Here is an 18,875-nt window from a genome sequence, read left to right as displayed (position 1 = left end):
CGAAAATAGGGGCTGAGATTTCGAACAGCAAGGTGTGGCTTACCTCAAGATTAATGGTATGGGTTTTGTAGAGCTCTCCGCGGTGAACGCGTGGCCGCAAACGGGGCGGCAATCGGAGCTCTAGATCAAAAGTTATGGTGGTTTGAAGATCAAGTGAGAGAAAGAACTTGAGAGAGTGTTCTTCTCCCCTTCTCTCTAATTTTCAGCTTGTGTGTGTAACAAATGAGGAGAGAGAGTGCTGAAAACTAGGGTTTTGGTTAAGTTATGTTGGGCCAAGGGCCCACTTTGGGTCCAATTGGCCCGGTTTGGCCCGTTCGGTCCAATCTTGGTCCGAATTCTATAAAATTGGTACCAAAATTCTCGTCTCAGTCTCCTCTATCACATTTAGCCATAAAAATCACATTTTAGGCTTTCTAGAATAAATTCTCATTTATGGGTTAATTAGCCGTTAATTAACCGGGTTTTACATGAAGCAGCTGTCATTACCTTTACTACAAGGTATGTCATGTTCACGGTTTATATGTGCCGGAAAAATAATTAATGGAAAACAATAACTAATGTTGTCTTCAGCTACACTGTACACATCTTTCAATTGCTTATTATTTTTTCTAAATCTTCTAATTATGTTGTAAAGTTAACTTTTTTGCTTTAACGATTGGGAACCCCAACTAATTAGAGAAGCCTATCATGTTGAATTGTCACAAAATGACATATTTGAGTTACGACCACTCCATTATATTATTCTTAATTATATTTGTTACCCAAAACATGCATGTTTCAGACACCAACTATAACCCGATTGATCCAATTTCTCTAAACCTATCAATTAGTGCCACCTTTAAAAATAAGCTGACATTATAATTGGCCACTTTAAGAATTTTGGATACCACTGACCAAACACTGAGTAGAGAGTTTTTGAACATCTCTGACAACTTCTTGGGTTCAGATTCCTCCATCACAAGGAAAACACCTCAACGTTTGGAGACTTACAAATTTTATGCACGTTGTTAATGTTTAACAAAGAAGCCAATTGTAACTAAAATATATACACTTTGTTTTTAGGTGCAAAAAACACGATGCAATTAACTTCGTATCTAAGTCATCCCTGCTACTATGCTCAAAAGCTTTCAAGAAGTGTGGGCACAGGCCGGCACATTCTAACTCCATCTTCACATGACCTCACCAATGCAAAATCATCCTTGCTACCAACAAATTCTCCTCTACTTGCAAGCGAAGGTACAAATCTCCTTCCATTCTTTTTCATAATTCTTCAAGATAGATTATTCCTGGTGACGTCTATGTATTTTTTGAATAGTATCAAAGAATAAAATGATGAAGCCACAATAGTTTCTTTTTAGATCCAACAATGTCCCAGAAGATTCCTTCAAATGAAAGTCAAAGTGGTGTCATTTTTTTCGGGTCTTGCAAAGGTCTAGCATTGACATGCGAGATACTCAATGCATCATTAGATGGCAGAACCAACTTAGAACCAACCACCCTACATACCTCCATCTTATTTCAATGCAACCCAGCGAAGGTTACATTTAATTTATTTTTTTTAAGGCTGCTTCTTCATGTATACAAATATATAAAAGTTTCACTTGGCAAAGTATTTGAAACAATGATTAATAACAAATCAAAAGCATGTACAACTTTTTCGCATGAAGAACACAATCATTTTTATAGTGCATTTTTCCAATCCAGATGAAGCCAGTGGAGATGATGCACATGAATTTCATACTAGCACAGTTACCAGCTCCTGTTTAGGTGACCAACAAAATCCTAGAGAATCTCCTCTTAGTAACAGACTTAGAGCATTTATTCCGAATATTGAGATATGAGCCAACAAAATATTCATTCATTATAACATAGTTGATTGAATCTTTTGAATTTAGCATACTTGGAACACACAACTGGCCACATACAGTCAAATCTAATACCGAATGAAACATTGCACACGAATATAGTTGACGTCTCCAATACAAGTTTGTGCTTTAGGAGTAAATTTTTGCCATCCCCGCCTTTTGATGATGAACCTATCTACCGTAAAAGATTTTAGAATCTAACTTTCAAGCTTTAACGTGATAAAATGTCTCAATATAACCATTTAACTTATGAAATTATCAACTTCATTCATTGACATATAAGATTAAAATAGGTAAAACTTGCTATTGAGTCCATTTACATGGTTCAATTCTCAGATTCACCAGTTTATGAAAAGAAGTTATATTCTCTTTATTTTACATTCCATTTATTTAACAACCACCCATCATTTATTTTAGGTTATAGAAACTGAAAATTAATTATCCATATAGTCAGGGACGGATTCAGAAATTTTTTGAAGAGGGGTCAAAAATAAAATATCTATATAATTAAATATTGTATTATATAATTGATGATATTATTTTATTATTATTATTTTTAATAAAAAATTATTAATAAGTACTATATTAAAATAGAAAGTTCTACTAAAAAATAATAATGTTATATTTGATATCATTTATAATAACTAAAATTCTAATTTTTATCCTTTATTATTATAAATAATATAACATGAATAATATAGATCAGTTATTCTGATATTTTTTATATATGCATTTAAAATAAATTAGCGAATAAAGTATGTAAAATATTTATATTAATATATAATTTATTTAATGTTATTATTTTAATATCATGAGAAATAAATAATTGTTGAAATAATTTAATTTTTATGTATATATTTTTTTACTATTCAATTAGAATTTGTTATAAAAATTAAAGTATTTTTTATATGATAATAGATTTAAAAGTTAAGGAAATATTAAAAAGATAAAAGGAACAATAGAGAAATAATTCATTAAAATAATTGGTTAATGAAAAAAAATAAAGAATAATGAAAAAAGCATTATGGATCAAAAAGATTGTTCTAAAAAAATATAATACACTATTAATATTCAAAATGTAACAATTGGAATTTAAACCCAAGTCATGGGACAAAAAATATTTTAATTAGCTACTAGATTAACAATTAAATTTTAAAGTTAAATTTATCATCATATAATATATAGAAGTTTTAAAATCATTGGAAGGATGATCTTTGTTCCACCATCATCTGGTGAGCTATATTATTTAAGGTTGTTGTTAAATATTGTAAAGAGACCAACAAGCTATGCAGAAATTCAGACTTACAATGGTGTTATTTACTCATCATTTCGAGATACATGCTATGTGCGCGGCTTGCTTGATGACGACAAAGAATACATTGATGCTATTGAGAAAGTAAGTCATTGGGACTCGGACCATTATTTGCGAAGGTTGTTTGCGACTCTATTGTGGTCTAACTCAATGGTATGCCCCGAAGCTGTTTGGGAAAAAACAGCCATGCTATTGAGCGATGAAATTTTGCATGATCATAAAGCCATGTTTGGCCTACATGGTAAGCAAACAATTACAATAAATAATTTTTTAATTAAATTTAAAATCTTTAAAATGTTGCTTACATGTTTTTGTTGTCTTTCTTTTATCTATCATCAATTTTCGTGTACAATAGTAAATGATATTTTTACCTTCTCAACATTTCAGATCTAGCTTTGAGTGATAAAGAATTAAAGAATCTAACGTTGATTGAGATCAAGCAAATATTGAATAGTAATGGAAAAGGCTTGTGGAATTACCCGACCATGCCATTTTTATCAGGAGATACTGACCATCTCAGAACACAAAAAAAAATGATCTTTGATGAGTTAAATTATGATCGTGTCATTAGAAAAGGAACACAACGAGTGCTTCTCCAAATTAATTATAGAGCAAAGAAGGGTTTATGATAAGATCATCAATGCTTCTGAAAGTCAACATGGACGTGTATTCTTTTCGTATGGCCACGGAGGTACATGAAATACTTTCCTTTGGAAAACTTTAGCTTCGGTACTAAGATCAAAGGAAAAAATAGTCTTAACTATTGCATCTAGCGGCATTACCTCTCTATTGCTACCTGGAAGTCGGACTGCACATTCTAGGTTTACCATATCATTAACTCCAGATGGGTTCTCAACTTGCAACATCAAACAAAGAAGTCCATTAGCAGAATTAATTGTAACAGCTAAGATCATAATTTGGGACAAAACTCGTATGATGAGCAAATTTTGCTTCGAGGCACTGGATAAGACAATAAGAGATTTGATGAGGTTCAAAGATTATCAGAATAAAAAATTTCCTTCTGGGGAAAAACAATTATTTTCGGCAGAAATTTTAGACAAATCTTACCAGTGGTCCCGAAAGGAACTAGACAAGATATCGTAAATGCGTCTTTAAACTCATCATATCTATGGTAATATTGTGAAATATTAAAGCTCACTGTAAACATGCGACTGCAATGTATAACTACAGATACTTCGGCAGAAGATTTAAAGCAATTTCTAAATGGATTCTTCAAGTCGGCAACAGAACATCTGAAGGAACATGTGATGGATGCAACATGATTAACATACCTCCTGAATTGCTTATTACTAATTATAATGATCCTATACAGGCAATGATTAAAGCAATCTATTCTAATTATATTGCTTACATGGCTAACGAAAGCCACTTGAAGGTTCGAGCTATTTTAGCTTCTATAATTTATGTTGTAGATGAGGTAAATGATTACACGACTGCAATGAACAACAATCAGTACAAGACCTATATTAGTTCCAATAAGTCTCTGTCCGAAGGAGGTAGCACTGAAATTGATGGCATCCACACACCATAATTTTTAGCAACACTTAAGTGCTTAGAGCTTCTAAATCATGAATTGAAGCTAAAGGTCGGTTGTCCTGTTATGCTTATTAGAAACATTGATCACTCATAAGGGCTTTGCAATGGTACTAGGTTGATAATTACAAAACTTGGGAATAAAGTTATCGAGGCAAAGTTGTTGAATTCTAACCACTGTCTCAATAAAGTCTTCATTCTTAGAATGACACTCACATCGTCAGATGTAAAGATACCATTTAGATTTCAAAGGCGACAATTTTCTATTTTGTTATCTTATGCAATGACAATAAACAAAAGTCAAAGACAATCGTTGGACTATGCCGGATTGCTACTGAAAAAACTAGTGTTTACACATGGCCAACTTTGTTGCCATCTCAAGAGTCACAAATAAAAAAAATTTAAAAATTTTAATTACTCATGATGAAAACACTAACAACACAGAAAATATTGTTTATTCCAAAATCTTCAGAAATATATCATAATAAATTCAACTTGGGGTATTTTTTCTTTATCATCTCATTTCTATATACATTCATGATCCCTTATACAAACCTATTCTTTTCCCTCATCTGATATTGCTCCAACTTTAATTTATTGTTGACCATGATAATATATTTGACCAACATTTTTTTCTTTTCAGAATTTATATAATAATCTATAATTTTCTTATATTATTCTCAATCTTGCTGATCCAGCAACAACATCCATATCTTGAATATTAAATACTACCAATCTTGCCACATAACATATCCTATCTCATAGAGGATTAAGACTTGCATGGCTTATTTTAGTTATATCATTTTAACTACTTTTTTGTACTTCTATTACATCAAACTTATATTTTTTTTGTAGTTTTTACACCATTAAAAATCTATTTTATTTCTTGCTACTGTATACCAATTATTTTTACCTAATATTCAATTCATCATATCCTCAGTTACGATCAAAAACATCGCATAAACTTCATTAATTTTTCTTTTTCTTTTATAGAAACTCTTTCCATTTTTTTCAAAATTTAAACAAATTTGTTTACACCATACATAATCTCTTTTATTTTCTATACTAAATAAAATACAAAATATGAACATACATTTATGTCATTGTAGTTTGCATCTATATTGTTTGCGCACAATGTGGATATCTTGTTAGATTTTATTATAGAAAATATAGAGTTAATTAGTATTTGTTTAAATGTTAGACAAAAAAAAGTATTGATAACTTAATAATTTTTTAAAAAATTAATATTTAAATTAGCCTTTAACTATTTTTAAATTAGATATCTCAGTTTTTAATAAATTTTTATTATTTTAAAATTTTTTTAAAGTTATTTTACTATTTTAAAAGAAATTAATATTTTTTAAAATTTAATTATCATATAGCATAATTTATTAAAATTTTATTTATTGAATACATATATTAAAAACTTTGTTAGAAAGTCACGAAATAACAAATCTATTAAAAATTAATTAGATATTTACTTTTTAAGAAAAAAATTGACGATTAATATTCGGGCTTACAATACAATCAACCAATTCAACTTCACTGTCATAATTTTGGCAAATTGGATAGAAAATCTTCCGCTTAAAATAAATTTAAACTGCTGACATTACTCTTATTTATTTACCAAAAATATACTTAAAATCATAAGTTCCAACTTTATTAATAATCATAAGTTCTTATTTATTTGAATAAACAATATTAGATGGTTAGTAAATATTATTATTTTGACTATTATTTGGCTAACTAGGAGCAGAGTTATATTAACTTTTAAGGAGGGAAAAAAATTATCGTTAACAAAAAAAAAAATTAAAAGGGACTAAATTAAAATTTATAAATAATTTATAAAAAAAAACTTGATAATTGAGAGAAGGCATTGCCCTTCTTGTCTTGTACGAGCTCTGCTTCTTCTAAAATCAGGGATAATTTATGCTCATAATTATAAAAATTTACATATATAAATTAATATTATATTTATATTTATATTTATTAAAATTTATATATATAAATTAATAAAATTTATTTATTAAAATAATTTAATATTTATACCGATAAAATATTAATAAAAAATATTAAAAATTATTGGTCACCAAAAATGTCTGATTCTGAATATTTAGTGATGGAACAACAAAGAAACAAACAAGGGATTAAGGCATCGCAATCATTAAGAAGTGGTTCAAGGAACACGGTACACGGATGTCTGATACCAAAGTTGAACTCCAGGAGAAGAAAAAAAGAAGCTCCATGCTAATAATAATATTCGGTAGCTAAATGTTATCGACAAAGAAGGTCCTCTTATTCGCAATCTTGTAAGTAAAATTTAATGAATAATTTATAACAATATCTGTAGTTTGTTGTTAATTTATGAGTTAACATGTAATAATTACAGTGTTGTTAATTTATATTCTAAAAAAACTCAAAATTTAGTTCATCTAGTTGTAAATTATTTTAATATAATATAAAAATTTAACGGTATGAAATATTTTTTAATTAGTCATTAAATAGAAATAATAATTAAATTAATATCTTATTTTCATATCCCATAAACAAATTAATCTATCCAGAAAATGACTAAATTGATTAAGATACTTTTTGTACTAACTTGATTTATGCTTCAAAGTTGAAAAATTAACTTGATTAATTTTTTAAAAACTTATTTAATTATCGTGTGTAAACCAGAAGATCGATTTATTTTTTTTAAAGTTATCTCCCAAACTCTCACTAAAAGGATTAAAAAATTAAATAATAAAATTTCAATTAATCGAGATTATTTTTCGTTTTAAGTTTGATGATCTATCAATGTAAAACAATTTTATATATCTTTTTAATTATATAACATTATATTAATAAAAATAAATTTTTATATTATTCGTAAAAATAGTTAAGAACAAATATAGTTAAATAATTATATAAAATATTTTAACTATATTAGATATATATTAAAATTTGTCACTAAGATAATTATTAATATAAAATATAAATATATATATATTAAAAATAAATTAAATAATATATATATATATATACATAAATATATAATGATAAATTTTAATAAAAAAAATTAAAAGTAGACAATGAAAATATCAAATAATATGAACAATAGATATATCGAATGGTCAATTCACTAGGTATACGGATGATTATTCTAATATTAAAATTTAAGTAAATAATTTAAAAATATAATATATTTTTATTTTATTGAACTAATTTTAAAATTTATTATTCATATTATTCACAAAAATCATTCTCTATTAAATAAAATCTTTTTAATAATTAATTTTAATGTATAAATAGTATTTGTAAAAATATTTATACTCCCAATACATTTCAAGATAAGAATTGGTGTAAAATAAGGTTGGAAAGAAGTCAATTAAAATAAAATAAACGACGGGTAGGCATGAAAAACCTAAAATGCCCCTTGTGTGTATGCTGCTAGTCTCTGTCCTCTCTTCCCTTCGTTTTGAGGTCAGCAACGACGCGATGGTATGTGAGGAGCAGAGCGCCAACCATTTCCGATAAGCAAATCCCCACCAACACACCACGTGTCATCCACACGATTTTCCCACTATATATATTCTTTTATTTTTTTGGGATATTTTTCATACCATACTTCACATACCAGAGACTGAAACATCCCAAGAGGTTCAAACTTCGAAGATGGCTGCTACCTCCTTGTGTTCATCAACCCTCCAATCCCAAATCAATGGAATCAATCTTTCTAAAACCTCTCTTTCCCAACCACCTTCCCTCACTTTCTCTAGGTATATCCCTTCCTTTTTCTTCGCTTTTAAGCAAGATAAAGTCACGAGTTTTATTTTATTTTATTATTTTCACTGAATTCTGTGTTCATTGGAAGCAAATCTATTGAAATCTGGAAATTTTTTTTTGAATTTTGCTGTGGAATCTGAAAGTCTTTATTATGATTGAAATCAGTTCAATTCTGTAACACCTTTAGGGTGTCTATCGTGATACCTTGTTCTGGATGAGAATGTTACCATCATGCAAGTGTTGTCCCATTCTTATGCTGGTTTTTGTTAGATCTTATATGTAATCAACTCTAGGCATTTGAAAGGGGAGCAAGAACTAACAACCTTTTATGCTGTTTTAGAAGTCAGATAATTGATGATTCTGTTAATTTGCAACCTTGCTATTAGATTTGACACTGGCCTATTGCCAATGCATGAGGTTTGATAGTCTTATTCACAATAACAGGATAAAGAAATTGCTACCTTCTGATGAAACTATTTCCCCTAAAGTCAATATATTTATGCAGTGTGTAGTGCTTCTTGAAGGAATAATGTGCTCTGCTTTAATCCTGATTTGTTAATTGCTGTCTTGTGAGTTCAGGAGGAGATTTTCAACCATAGTGAAGGCTTCGTCTCGTGTGGACAAGTTTTCAAAGAGTGACATCATTGTTTCTCCGTCAATTCTTTCTGCCAACTTTTCGAAATTGGGAGAGCAGGTTCTATAATACGCGTTATATTCTGTATTCAATATCCAATATTTTGGTTTGGCTACTAAACAAGAAGATTATCAGTCAAAAGACAACAGTTTCTTACAATGTTTAATATATTAATCATAATCCATTTACCAAGTTTGCGAATATTAGTAGCTATGTCTTTTAGTTAGCAAATCACTCTTACCATGTTTTCTGATTTTCAGCAGTTATGATTCTTGAAGTTTGTTCCTTAACATGTCTAGGTGAAAGCAGTGGAGTTAGCTGGTTGTGATTGGATTCATGTTGATGTAATGGATGGTCGTTTTGTTCCAAACATTACAATTGGACCTCTTGTGGTTGATGCATTACGCCCAGTGACTGATCTTCCTCTGGATGTGCACCTGGTACTCATCTTTATACATATTTTGCATTTAGATGACTTAACGTTTTATGTACTTTTTCTGACTATTGTTAAAGCACTGCAGATGATTGTAGAACCTGAACAGCGGGTGCCAGATTTTATCAAGGCAGGAGCTGACATAGTCAGTATCCACTGTGAGCAATCTTCCACCATTCATTTGCATCGGACAGTTAATCAAGTAAGGTTTCCTCTTGATCTGTATACTTCTTAACTAATATTGTTTCAACTGAAAGTTGATACAAAGGGGATTAACTTGATTAGAACTTAACCAATATGATTAACCTGTAGAGATAATGCCATGTCTACTTACATTAGTATGTATATTTCTATTCTATTATATGGATGGAAAGAGTTGACAAAAGCCTCAAGGAAATTTGTGAAGGAGGATTAAACCTTAGAATGAGCTCAGCATTTCCTAAAACAAAAGTGGAGGAAATCCTAAAACTCAGCATTTCCTAAAATGTTTTAATATTTCAATGAACACCCAATGGTAAAATTACTTCACATCTCTCTTTTTTATCCATTTCTTTGTTGGTGTGGGTAAGTAATCAACTATTATTTAGGTTACGGTAAAATGCAGTAGAAGCCATTGGTCTCTTTTTGTATATGGCCAGACTTATATGAAGCTATCTACTTATTTCTGATGAGGTATGCTTAGCCTCATAATATCAATTAAGTATCTAAATTAATTTTCGAGTTAAGCTGCCTTGTTTTTTCTCAGGAGTTTTCCTTTTCCAGAAGCTATATATGCTCTGTAGCATGAAATTTGAGGCCTCACTGTTGAGTTTATGATTTTAAAGAGTATTGGTTTCTTGGTTTCAGGCTATGAACAACATATATGAGATGGGGAAAAATGTTTTTAAGATAGAACTAGAAAGTTTTCCACTCCCCTCTTAGCTTTTCAGTTCAAATATATATGATTACACTCTTTTGATATAGGTGAAAAGCCTGGGAGCTAAAGCTGGAGTTGTCCTAAACCCTGCTACCCCACTAAGTGCAATAGAATATGTTCTCGATGGTGAGCACTTGATTCCCCATGTTTCCCCCCTATATTTTAGCTACATAATAAGAACATTAATAATGATTAGTTCTCAGTATGCTATATGTGGCTTATTAAAGCCTAGCCACTGCCCAATACCAACCTTCATAATAGCCTTGGTATAGAACAAAATGTTGCTGAAGCTTATCAGTAAATTGGAGTTCTAATTGTAGTGAGCATATTATTCTGCTATATGTGTACTTATGTAGTTCTCTTGGCCAAAAGGGTACATTTTGAGCAGTTCTGTAGATATAACAGGAAACTCAGTTTATTTACTTATTAATTTTAACTACTCATGAAAAATACATGGACATTTTGTTTCCTAATTAAGGAAGTAACAAAAAGCGAAAAAAACTTCTTTCACAACATATTGAACTTCTGCATTCCATTTTTTAATTTGTTTTGGTAGTTAAAAGTTAGAAAAAATGATATTTTACTATCGTATTGGCAGTGGTTGATTTGGTCCTAATTATGTCCGTGAACCCTGGCTTTGGTGGCCAGAGTTTTATTGAGAGCCAAGTAAAGAAAATTGCTGATTTGAGAAGATTGTGTGTGGAGAAGGTACATGATGCAATCATTTCATCGTGTGTTTGTGTATTATTTTGTTCTTTCCTTTCAACTTTCTGTGTCTTACATAAACTCTCAATGCATTTTTTCTACCTCTCGTTCATACCAGGGTGTAAATCCATGGATTGAAGTGGATGGTGGTGTTGGTCCTGCAAATGCTTACAAGGTGCCTTATAAATAATATCTTCCATCCATCTATAATTTAGACTGATCTGTAACAAATCTTGTTTATGGTGAATTGGGGAATTATTGCTTATTTCAAGTGTATTTAGTCATGTAAATCGCAACATTTCCATAGTGTATTTTACTATAAAGAAATGAGGGAAGCGCATACTTGTTTATTCATCAAATTCAGATGCTCTACAGGGTATAGAAACCAGAGATCCTTTTAAATTGCAAGATCCAACTGAGTTTAATCTTGCTTGGCAGGTGATTGAAGCTGGAGCTAATGCTCTCGTTGCTGGTTCTGCTGTGTTTGGAGCTAAAGATTATGCTGAAGGTAAACAATTAAATAATAATTTCTGATATATGGTTTGGGTTATGTTGCTATGCTTGGAAAATGTGATTTTTGAATACTTTGCTTGATTGCAATCCCTTGCAGCTATAAGAGGTATCAAAACCAGCAAAAGACCTGAACCAGTTGCTGTGTGAAGTGCTTCCATGGTGTCCTATTCATTTTATGCATCAATGCTGCTAGCTGTTTGCCCTGTATAGATGTCTTCAATTAAGTTTTGCCTTCGGTGGTTGAAGATCAAAATTTACTGCCAGCATAAGAAATAATCAAGTAAAATACTGGCGGGCATTGTTTGGGAGCTAGTTTCATTGTGAAAAATCATTGTATAATAATAATGTTACACACTTATACTCAGTGATTCAAATTACTGCTTGTATTTGACAGATACATATTCAACACAAGACTTATGGTCTGAGTGAAAAGATGTCGACCTTTATTACCACAGATTGGTTTTTCTGAGTTTGTAGTTTTGTACTTTGCAGACAATGTTCATGATTATTTAATGTGGAACTTCTCCACATCCATGTTTAGTCTAGGTTCCAATATTTTCTTATTTACATTAAACTATATATTGAATTGCATTACACAATGATACATACAAACTGAGAGGGCAACTGTACAATAGCCCCTTTTCAAATAACAAAAACGGATTTGTATCTTCTCTGAATATGTTCACATGTCTATCATTTGATGGTGTATCATTTTAACCTCGTTTTTTCTAGAGCAATGGAATCAATGATAGAGATGAGCATATAAACAAGGTTATGTTCTGTTCAAATTCTCAAAAGATTTAACCCCTAAACGGCCAAGGAGCAAAGTATGACTACACAGTTCGTCTGCAAACAGGACAAGAGTGATTCTTGACTAGCCATCTGTCCACACATGTCAAGTGAAATGTATGACGACAACGTGGTAAGCTTCTTGCAGTTTCTCCTACAACAATGTCCTGTAAATTTCACCTCTCATTGTTAGGGTCACTACACTACCAACATCATCTAAAGTTCATATGGAGATAATGAAGGACTGTAACATGTACTACTCCAATCAAATGCTTCTTTGTGGCTATACAAGAATTCATGAAGAAAAGGGGTCAGGATATTTAAACATTGGCTCAGAAAGAACATCACCTGTAAACATATTGCACAGCAGGTATCCTCTGCCTTCATGTCCTTCAAGATGACATGTTGTGGTAACTTGTTCAATGAATCCTTTGTCATTCCTCTGGATGCTACTACATTATTAACATCGTGAATCTCATCGTAGCCTCTATTACCATGGGCAACCTGTTCAAACTATAGAAAATAACCATACATTAGAAACTAGCTATGCTCATACAGACTACTAACCAATGAAAGTTTGTAAGCAGTAAACATGTGGAAGTAGTATAGCATACAGAATCAACACACAGAATTTTGAAAGTTTATTGTACTCGTGCGTAAGTAAATAAAAATATAAAATGATCAATATGAGTTCTACAGAATAATCATGTAAAAAACTACTGGTAGCATGGGAGACCAAGGATTGGTCTTGATGTCCAACAGTTTCATATTTTACTTCTAAAGTCTTAACTTCAATTGGGAATCATATGATTGGCCGAAGCAACTATGTTCAACTAATGAAAAATCATCCAATGAGAACAATATTATATTTGGATTGGAATGAACAAACTGAATATCCCAGGAAAAGTTGTTGAATGTGAAATTTCTAGTCCAAAGTCTCCTACCACTTCTAAATTGTCTTATGTCAGATAAATGAAAGCAAAATCCTTGTATGGATAATTCGATTAACCAGGGTACCAGACCATGTTTGATTATGCCTCTTACAAATGTTTCCAATTGTCGAAACAAGCTTATGGGATGTCAAATTGTTTTGCTTCTGTCATACTATATGTTGTAACTATCTGGATAAATAATCAAATATATCTTCACGTTCCATAAATTCAGATCTGCGTTGTTACTTTCTTACAAATTACATGGTGAAACTTTCTCTGTTTTGTTCATTTTGGATTTGTATATGATATGTGACGTGCTATTAGTTCAAAATGTGAAAAACCAATTGAAGGTAGTGCATTCACATTAAAATAGCTAAGAGTCATTGCTTTTAGAAGGAAAATATGAGGAGATGGACACAGATAACAGACAACGGGGAAGGAGGAGGAAACAGAAATAAAAAAATTACCTGCAAATTGTAAGCAGTTAAAATGTCAGGTGAAATTGATTCCTCTATAAGCCTAGCACGAACAAGTTCCTCTATGAAATCTGCCTGCATTTTTTAAGACAATGAATTAAAGAAAGCATACTATTACAAATATCAGATGCCACTTAACAGCCAAGCACAACCAAGTAAAAAGGGCATCTATATTCCATACAAAGACATTTGAAACTAAAAGGTAGCCATGTTTTCCCCCATAGTTTTGCCATATATCACTTCAAACCAAGGAAAATTGAGAGGAATGAGTACCAACCATAGATGACGTGCCCCGTGAGCCAGTTTGCTCCATGCACCAATATGCACGGGAAGCTTCCAAGATTTCCACTGAGAGTATAGCCCCAGCAACGGCGCCCAATGAAGCTCCCCGCAGCAAACCACTGTGAGTTGCCTTAGCAGCTAAAGCACCAGCTATAGCTCCGGTAAGGGCTCCAGCTGCAATTCAGAAACACAAGACATGACACCAATATAGAAACAAACCTCATACCCAAATGAGAACACTTAAAAAGAGTCGCTACTTGCTATAAGGTAAAAACAGTAAAAACCCCTAGACGCTCAAATTCACAAACTTTACCATACAAAAGCATCTACACCAACAATCATCAAACTAATCTGAATTCAGAAATTACACTGCCAATCTGCCATCAATTCATTCATTCATAAAATCCCCCAAAACAAATTGACATTTGCACACAATTATTCCTTTCATATTCGAGCTTCCATAAGACAAAAGAGAGGTTGGGGGAAAAATTCTGATTCTTTTCCAAAATGAAAAGCAAATCCAATAAAAATCTCCTAATTTTTGGTCAAACAAAACCCGGAAAAAGGGTTTAACCTTAACCGCCCCCCCCCCCCCCCTTCTCTTTTTCCTCTCTTTTTCTTCTTCTTTCAATTTTATTCAAGCCCCACCATGCAAAAACAAAACTTTTTGAGACACGTAAACCAGCTTTAATCAATCATTTATCAGCAAATGAAATTAAGAAAAACAACCATGTATACATTGCTGTTGATCATTACCTACGGCAAAACACAGCGTGAGAGCTCCAGAAATGGCGCATAATAAGAATTTGGAGAGGGAGCAAAACACGAGACCCATGAGTTCGAGCGAGCGTGTGTGAGAATCGCCAAAACTAGAAGCTTTTTATTGATGTTAGGCCATAGCAATAGCAGCGAACCCCTCCACCTTCTTCTTCTTCTTCTTCTTCTATATCTGTGACGGAGGGGGATAAGGAAGGAGCCTTGAGTTTGGGGCAAAGGCTGCGCTGTCAGCAACAACAGATTGAGAAAAAGAGGGTTGGTGGGTCATTTCGGATGACAGAAAAGTTTTCAACTTTGCTGACTCGGTACACAAATTTAGGACACAAACCCCTTACCTTACGTGGGTTTCGAATTGGATAACCTTATTTTCTGTTACAAGCAACACCTCATCTCAGAATAACAAATTCATTTTCCAAAACCAGGCTTTAATCAAAGACAAAAGTAAAAATGGGATGTATTCTGGTTGAGAAAGTCAACCCGTTCATACGAAGATGACCAATTTGATTTAGGGTAAATAATTGAGGAATTATTAGACACTCTCAAAAGTCAAAACATCACTTGGACGTATATATTTACCCCGTTTAGACTTTTTTTTTTTTTTGGTAGAACTCTGTTTAGACTTTAGACCCCCTTAATATTGAGACCTACTATTTTTAAGTTGCTTAGGTTAATTTAAGTGGTGGACTTGATATTAAGTGTCAAATTTAAGTAGCATCTGTTTAGGTGGTGCTATAAAGCTATTCAATAATTAACATTTAATTAGTAGTTATGCATATAAAAGGTTTTATTTTACTTTATTTTTAGGTGGTGAAGATTGGAGAGATCATAATTTATTAGTTTTGTTTATTTGACGGTAATTAATTGAATACTGCAGTATATGATATTAGATATATAATTATTTTTATGAAGTTAAGTTTTTAAAAAAATAATTTTATTATATAATATCAAAATTCGTAAGAATTAAATTAATTTAAGTTTTTTAGAATCAAGCTAGACTAAGATACAACAAAACAACAGCGTGTCTGCATTGTCCATATTAATGATAAATTGAAAATGTCATGTTCTATGTACAAGTAGTCTACAACTATTAATGAGAAGCGTTTAGAAAGAAGATAACAAATTAAGGCGCACACGGTTTTGCTGATTTTCCTTGTAAGTTTGTCCATTATTATTGGCTACGTGCTTCAAACCAAATGCTTGAGGACTTGAGGAGTATGTGACAAATGTACATACCAATGATACCATCAAGCCTAACAATGACAAACCTTTTTGGTTTTTTATTAGAAAAAATCTCTTGGCTTTTTTTTATTTTACAAGTGAACTATCATTTTTATTCATGAAAATTCATAATGCTGATAAATCTATTCACGAATAAATAAAATATTTTTTTATCTAGAAAAGATGGACTTCTTAATCCTAAAAAATTATTTGAAATTTCTAAAATATCCTCTAATATAATTTAACTCTAACTTTTCTTTTAACTCCACACACCACTCCCATCCAAATTCTTTCTCACCACCACTCCCATCTCCAACTACCATCATCATTATCGTCATCACCATCAAAACCATCTCACTTGAAGCTGGGTTTAGTTGTTCGCATGGTTTTATGGTTGGGAGTAGATCCTACATATGAGACTGTGGAATTTCTTCTTTTGCGCCATTGTTACACTAATTGAGGCTGTGAATTCTAACTCTGGTTTATGGGTTTTGCGAATTCAAATTCTGGCATGTGTTTAAGTTGGCTGAACTAGGTATAATAGAAATAGTAATGGTGGTGGTAGTGGTGATAGTAATGGTGGTAGTCAGGGATAAAAATAGTAATAGAGTTTAAAATTAAAAAAGTGGTGGTATGAAGTAAAAAAGAAAAGTTAGAATTAAGTTGTATTAGAAAGTATTTTGTGAATTTTAAATAACTTTTTAGAATTTAAATAATTTTATTAACAAATGTCTATCTTTTATAATTAGAAATGGTAATTTTATTTATTCGTAAATAAATTATTAGTATTTTAAATTTTTATAGATAGAGATAATAGTTTCTTTTTTATTATGTGACATAATATGATATGTTATGATATTGACATCAATTTAAACAAATTATTAGCTAGGTGCTTCGCGAGAAAAAAAGTAAAACAAAGGAGCTACACTTATTCACATCTTTTGACATCATAGTAATGATCATTGTGATTATTTCTCTATTAATGATCACTTTCATTATGGTATTTATTTATCAATTCAATAATTGAGACGTTGAGTAGATCATAGTATCGCTTTATTCGTACTTTTGGATAAAGATTTTATGATTATAATATTCATCCTAAATATGAGACACATTTACTTAATTTTCTTGTCATAAACACTAAATATGGTTGGAATAGCAACTCATCCATCAAGCTCAGCGTCCACGTTCTGTCCAAAGGTGAAGCAATAATTGTAGCTTTCCTTTCAAGTAATTTTGTTTAAATGCTTAAATTCTTGATTGTTAGTAGTTGGTGTGTATTGAACGATGATGTATCATCTTATTATATAGTTAGTAGTTCGAATGTTATTGAATGATGATGTATCACTTTGTTATACTGTAAAAATAACAATTTATTGCTTTTTCGCTTTTATTGCCATATTGTGATTTTTTATTTTTATTTTGGGGTGGAATTGAGCATTAGAAGCCACTTGTTTATGATTTCTTTTTTTCCCTCTTTCTTCTCTTTATTGTATTATTTTTATAATATATGTTCCTCTTCTCAAGAACAGACGGAAATTTTTTCAGAATAAAATAAATTAATTTATTATTTCTCAAAACAAAATAATTTAATATTATATATAAAAATATGGGTTTTTCTTTCTTTCTTTTTTTCCGTAGTAGCGGCAAAATTGATGGTACCTCACAAGAATATAATATAAATAAGAGGTGGATATTCCAATATTAATATTTAGTTTAATTATTTTATTGGTTTAATTTTATTAAATTTTAATTAAATTTTTATATATTTTTTATTCGGTCTCTATATCATATAAGATTTTGTAATTAAGTTCTGTTATGATAAAAATGTTAAAATTAATAGAATATTCTGTTAAATAAAACGAATATGCCTAACACTTGATTTAATATTTTGTATAGTTTAACAGAATATTCTGTTAATTTTAATATTTTTGTCACGGTAAAGATTTAGTTACAAAATCTGATATAATATAGTGACCTAATTAAAATATATATATATAGGGACCTAATTGAAAATTCAGTAAATCTATATAAGAACCGACAAATTAATTAAACCTTAACATTTTTATGTAAATATATTTTTATAGAAGTATCGTGAAAATGTTATCATGAGAGTATCTCTCTAATAGAAAATACTCTATTCCATTCTTATTCATGACCTAAAATTTTAGTGTGGTTGTCTTAGTAAATACCATAATTCATGGTACTTTTCATACTTTCATATCATTTAACTTTTTACCATTTAACTAAAAATTATTAACCTTAATTCTAAAAAAAAATATTTTAGTTTTTGTTTAAATTAATCCTAAAAAGGTATTTCAATTCTTTCAAAATTAACAAAAAAAAAATGTTTCGATCATTCTATAAAGAAATTCAAATGCTTGACTTGTAATACAATTAAACCACCTTAATCCAGATATCACGTTTAAATGTAAGTTAAAAAGTATATTAGTCTTCTTAAAAATAAATTGAATTTAGTAATTAAACCCTAAAAGATTTTTAGTTGATCTAAAATTAATTATAAAAAGGTAGTCTATTCTTACAATTTCACTAAAAGGATATTTTAATTTTTTTAATCAAATATTTAACTGTATTAGAATCAAACAAAATAATTAAGCCTGTAGGCTTATTTTAGTATTTTTGCAACATTAACTAAAAGGGGAATTTTTACTGAAAATAAAATGGCTACTATAGCACTTCT

The 18,875-nt window shown here is 30.6% G+C and overlaps 3 protein-coding genes across 4 annotated transcripts; 2 read left to right on the top strand and 1 right to left on the bottom strand.

The window, feature by feature from the left end:
* The first annotated feature begins 3,072 nt into the window (after nt 1-3,072).
* LOC130935402 (uncharacterized) lies at nt 3,073-4,729 on the top strand. The gene is made up of 5 exons (XM_057865137.1): nt 3,073-3,418; nt 3,565-3,642; nt 3,749-3,868; nt 4,022-4,277; nt 4,369-4,729. Exons 1-5 carry the CDS (start codon nt 3,073-3,075, stop codon nt 4,727-4,729), a joined length of 1,161 nt encoding a protein of 386 aa, XP_057721120.1.
* Nucleotides 4,730-8,242: 3,513 nt separating this feature from the next.
* LOC130937257 (ribulose-phosphate 3-epimerase, chloroplastic) lies at nt 8,243-12,152 on the top strand. Its single transcript, XM_057867069.1, has 9 exons — nt 8,243-8,492; nt 9,079-9,193; nt 9,433-9,573; nt 9,655-9,768; nt 10,530-10,608; nt 11,081-11,190; nt 11,306-11,362; nt 11,626-11,695; nt 11,798-12,152. Exons 1-9 carry the CDS (start codon nt 8,389-8,391, stop codon nt 11,845-11,847), a joined length of 840 nt encoding a protein of 279 aa, XP_057723052.1. The 5' UTR covers nt 8,243-8,388; the 3' UTR covers nt 11,848-12,152.
* Nucleotides 12,102-15,480, bottom strand: LOC130937273 (NEP1-interacting protein-like 2). 2 transcript variants are annotated; one of them, XM_057867070.1, is made up of 6 exons: nt 15,292-15,480; nt 14,936-15,180; nt 14,175-14,353; nt 13,889-13,972; nt 12,838-13,002; nt 12,102-12,656 (listed from the first exon to the last, which is right to left on the bottom strand). In XM_057867070.1, the coding sequence occupies exons 2-6, from the start codon at nt 15,012-15,014 to the stop codon at nt 12,534-12,536; spliced, it is 630 nt and encodes a 209-aa protein (XP_057723053.1). In that variant the 5' UTR covers nt 15,015-15,180; nt 15,292-15,480; the 3' UTR covers nt 12,102-12,533. The 2 variants fall into 2 exon arrangements, with proteins under 2 accessions (XP_057723053.1, XP_057723054.1); XM_057867071.1 differs by having other exon boundaries at nt 14,936-15,175; nt 15,292-15,452.
* Between the last annotated feature and the right edge of the window lie 3,395 nt (nt 15,481-18,875).

Source organism: Arachis stenosperma, chromosome 1 (genome assembly GCF_014773155.1).
Source record: "Arachis stenosperma cultivar V10309 chromosome 1, arast.V10309.gnm1.PFL2, whole genome shotgun sequence".
NCBI classification, from domain to species: Eukaryota; Viridiplantae; Streptophyta; class Magnoliopsida; order Fabales; family Fabaceae; genus Arachis; species Arachis stenosperma.
This window is presented reverse-complemented; position numbering and strand designations above follow the sequence as displayed.

Coding starts and splice junctions, on each gene's coding strand:
- LOC130935402 (XM_057865137.1), top strand. CDS start 3,073: ATGATCTTTGTTCCACCATCATCTGGTGAGCTATATTATTTAAGGTTG. Junction 3,869..4,021: donor CTTTTCGTATGGCCACGGAG/GTACATGAAATA, acceptor CATTAACTCCAG/ATGGGTTCTCAACTTGCAAC. Junction 4,278..4,368: donor AAGGAACTAGACAAGATATC/GTAAATGCGTCT, acceptor GTATAACTACAG/ATACTTCGGCAGAAGATTTA.
- LOC130937257 (XM_057867069.1), top strand. CDS start 8,389: ATGGCTGCTACCTCCTTGTGTTCATCAACCCTCCAATCCCAAATCAAT. Junction 9,194..9,432: donor TTTCGAAATTGGGAGAGCAG/GTTCTATAATAC, acceptor TAACATGTCTAG/GTGAAAGCAGTGGAGTTAGC. Junction 9,574..9,654: donor TTCCTCTGGATGTGCACCTG/GTACTCATCTTT, acceptor AAAGCACTGCAG/ATGATTGTAGAACCTGAACA.
- LOC130937273 (XM_057867070.1), bottom strand. CDS start 15,014: ATGGGTCTCGTGTTTTGCTCCCTCTCCAAATTCTTATTATGCGCCATT. Junction 14,354..14,935: donor CACGCTGTGTTTTGCCGTAG/GTAATGATCAAC, acceptor TCTGAATTGCAG/CTGGAGCCCTTACCGGAGCT. Junction 12,657..12,837: donor GCTGTGCAATATGTTTACAG/GTGATGTTCTTT, acceptor TGAAATTTACAG/GACATTGTTGTAGGAGAAAC.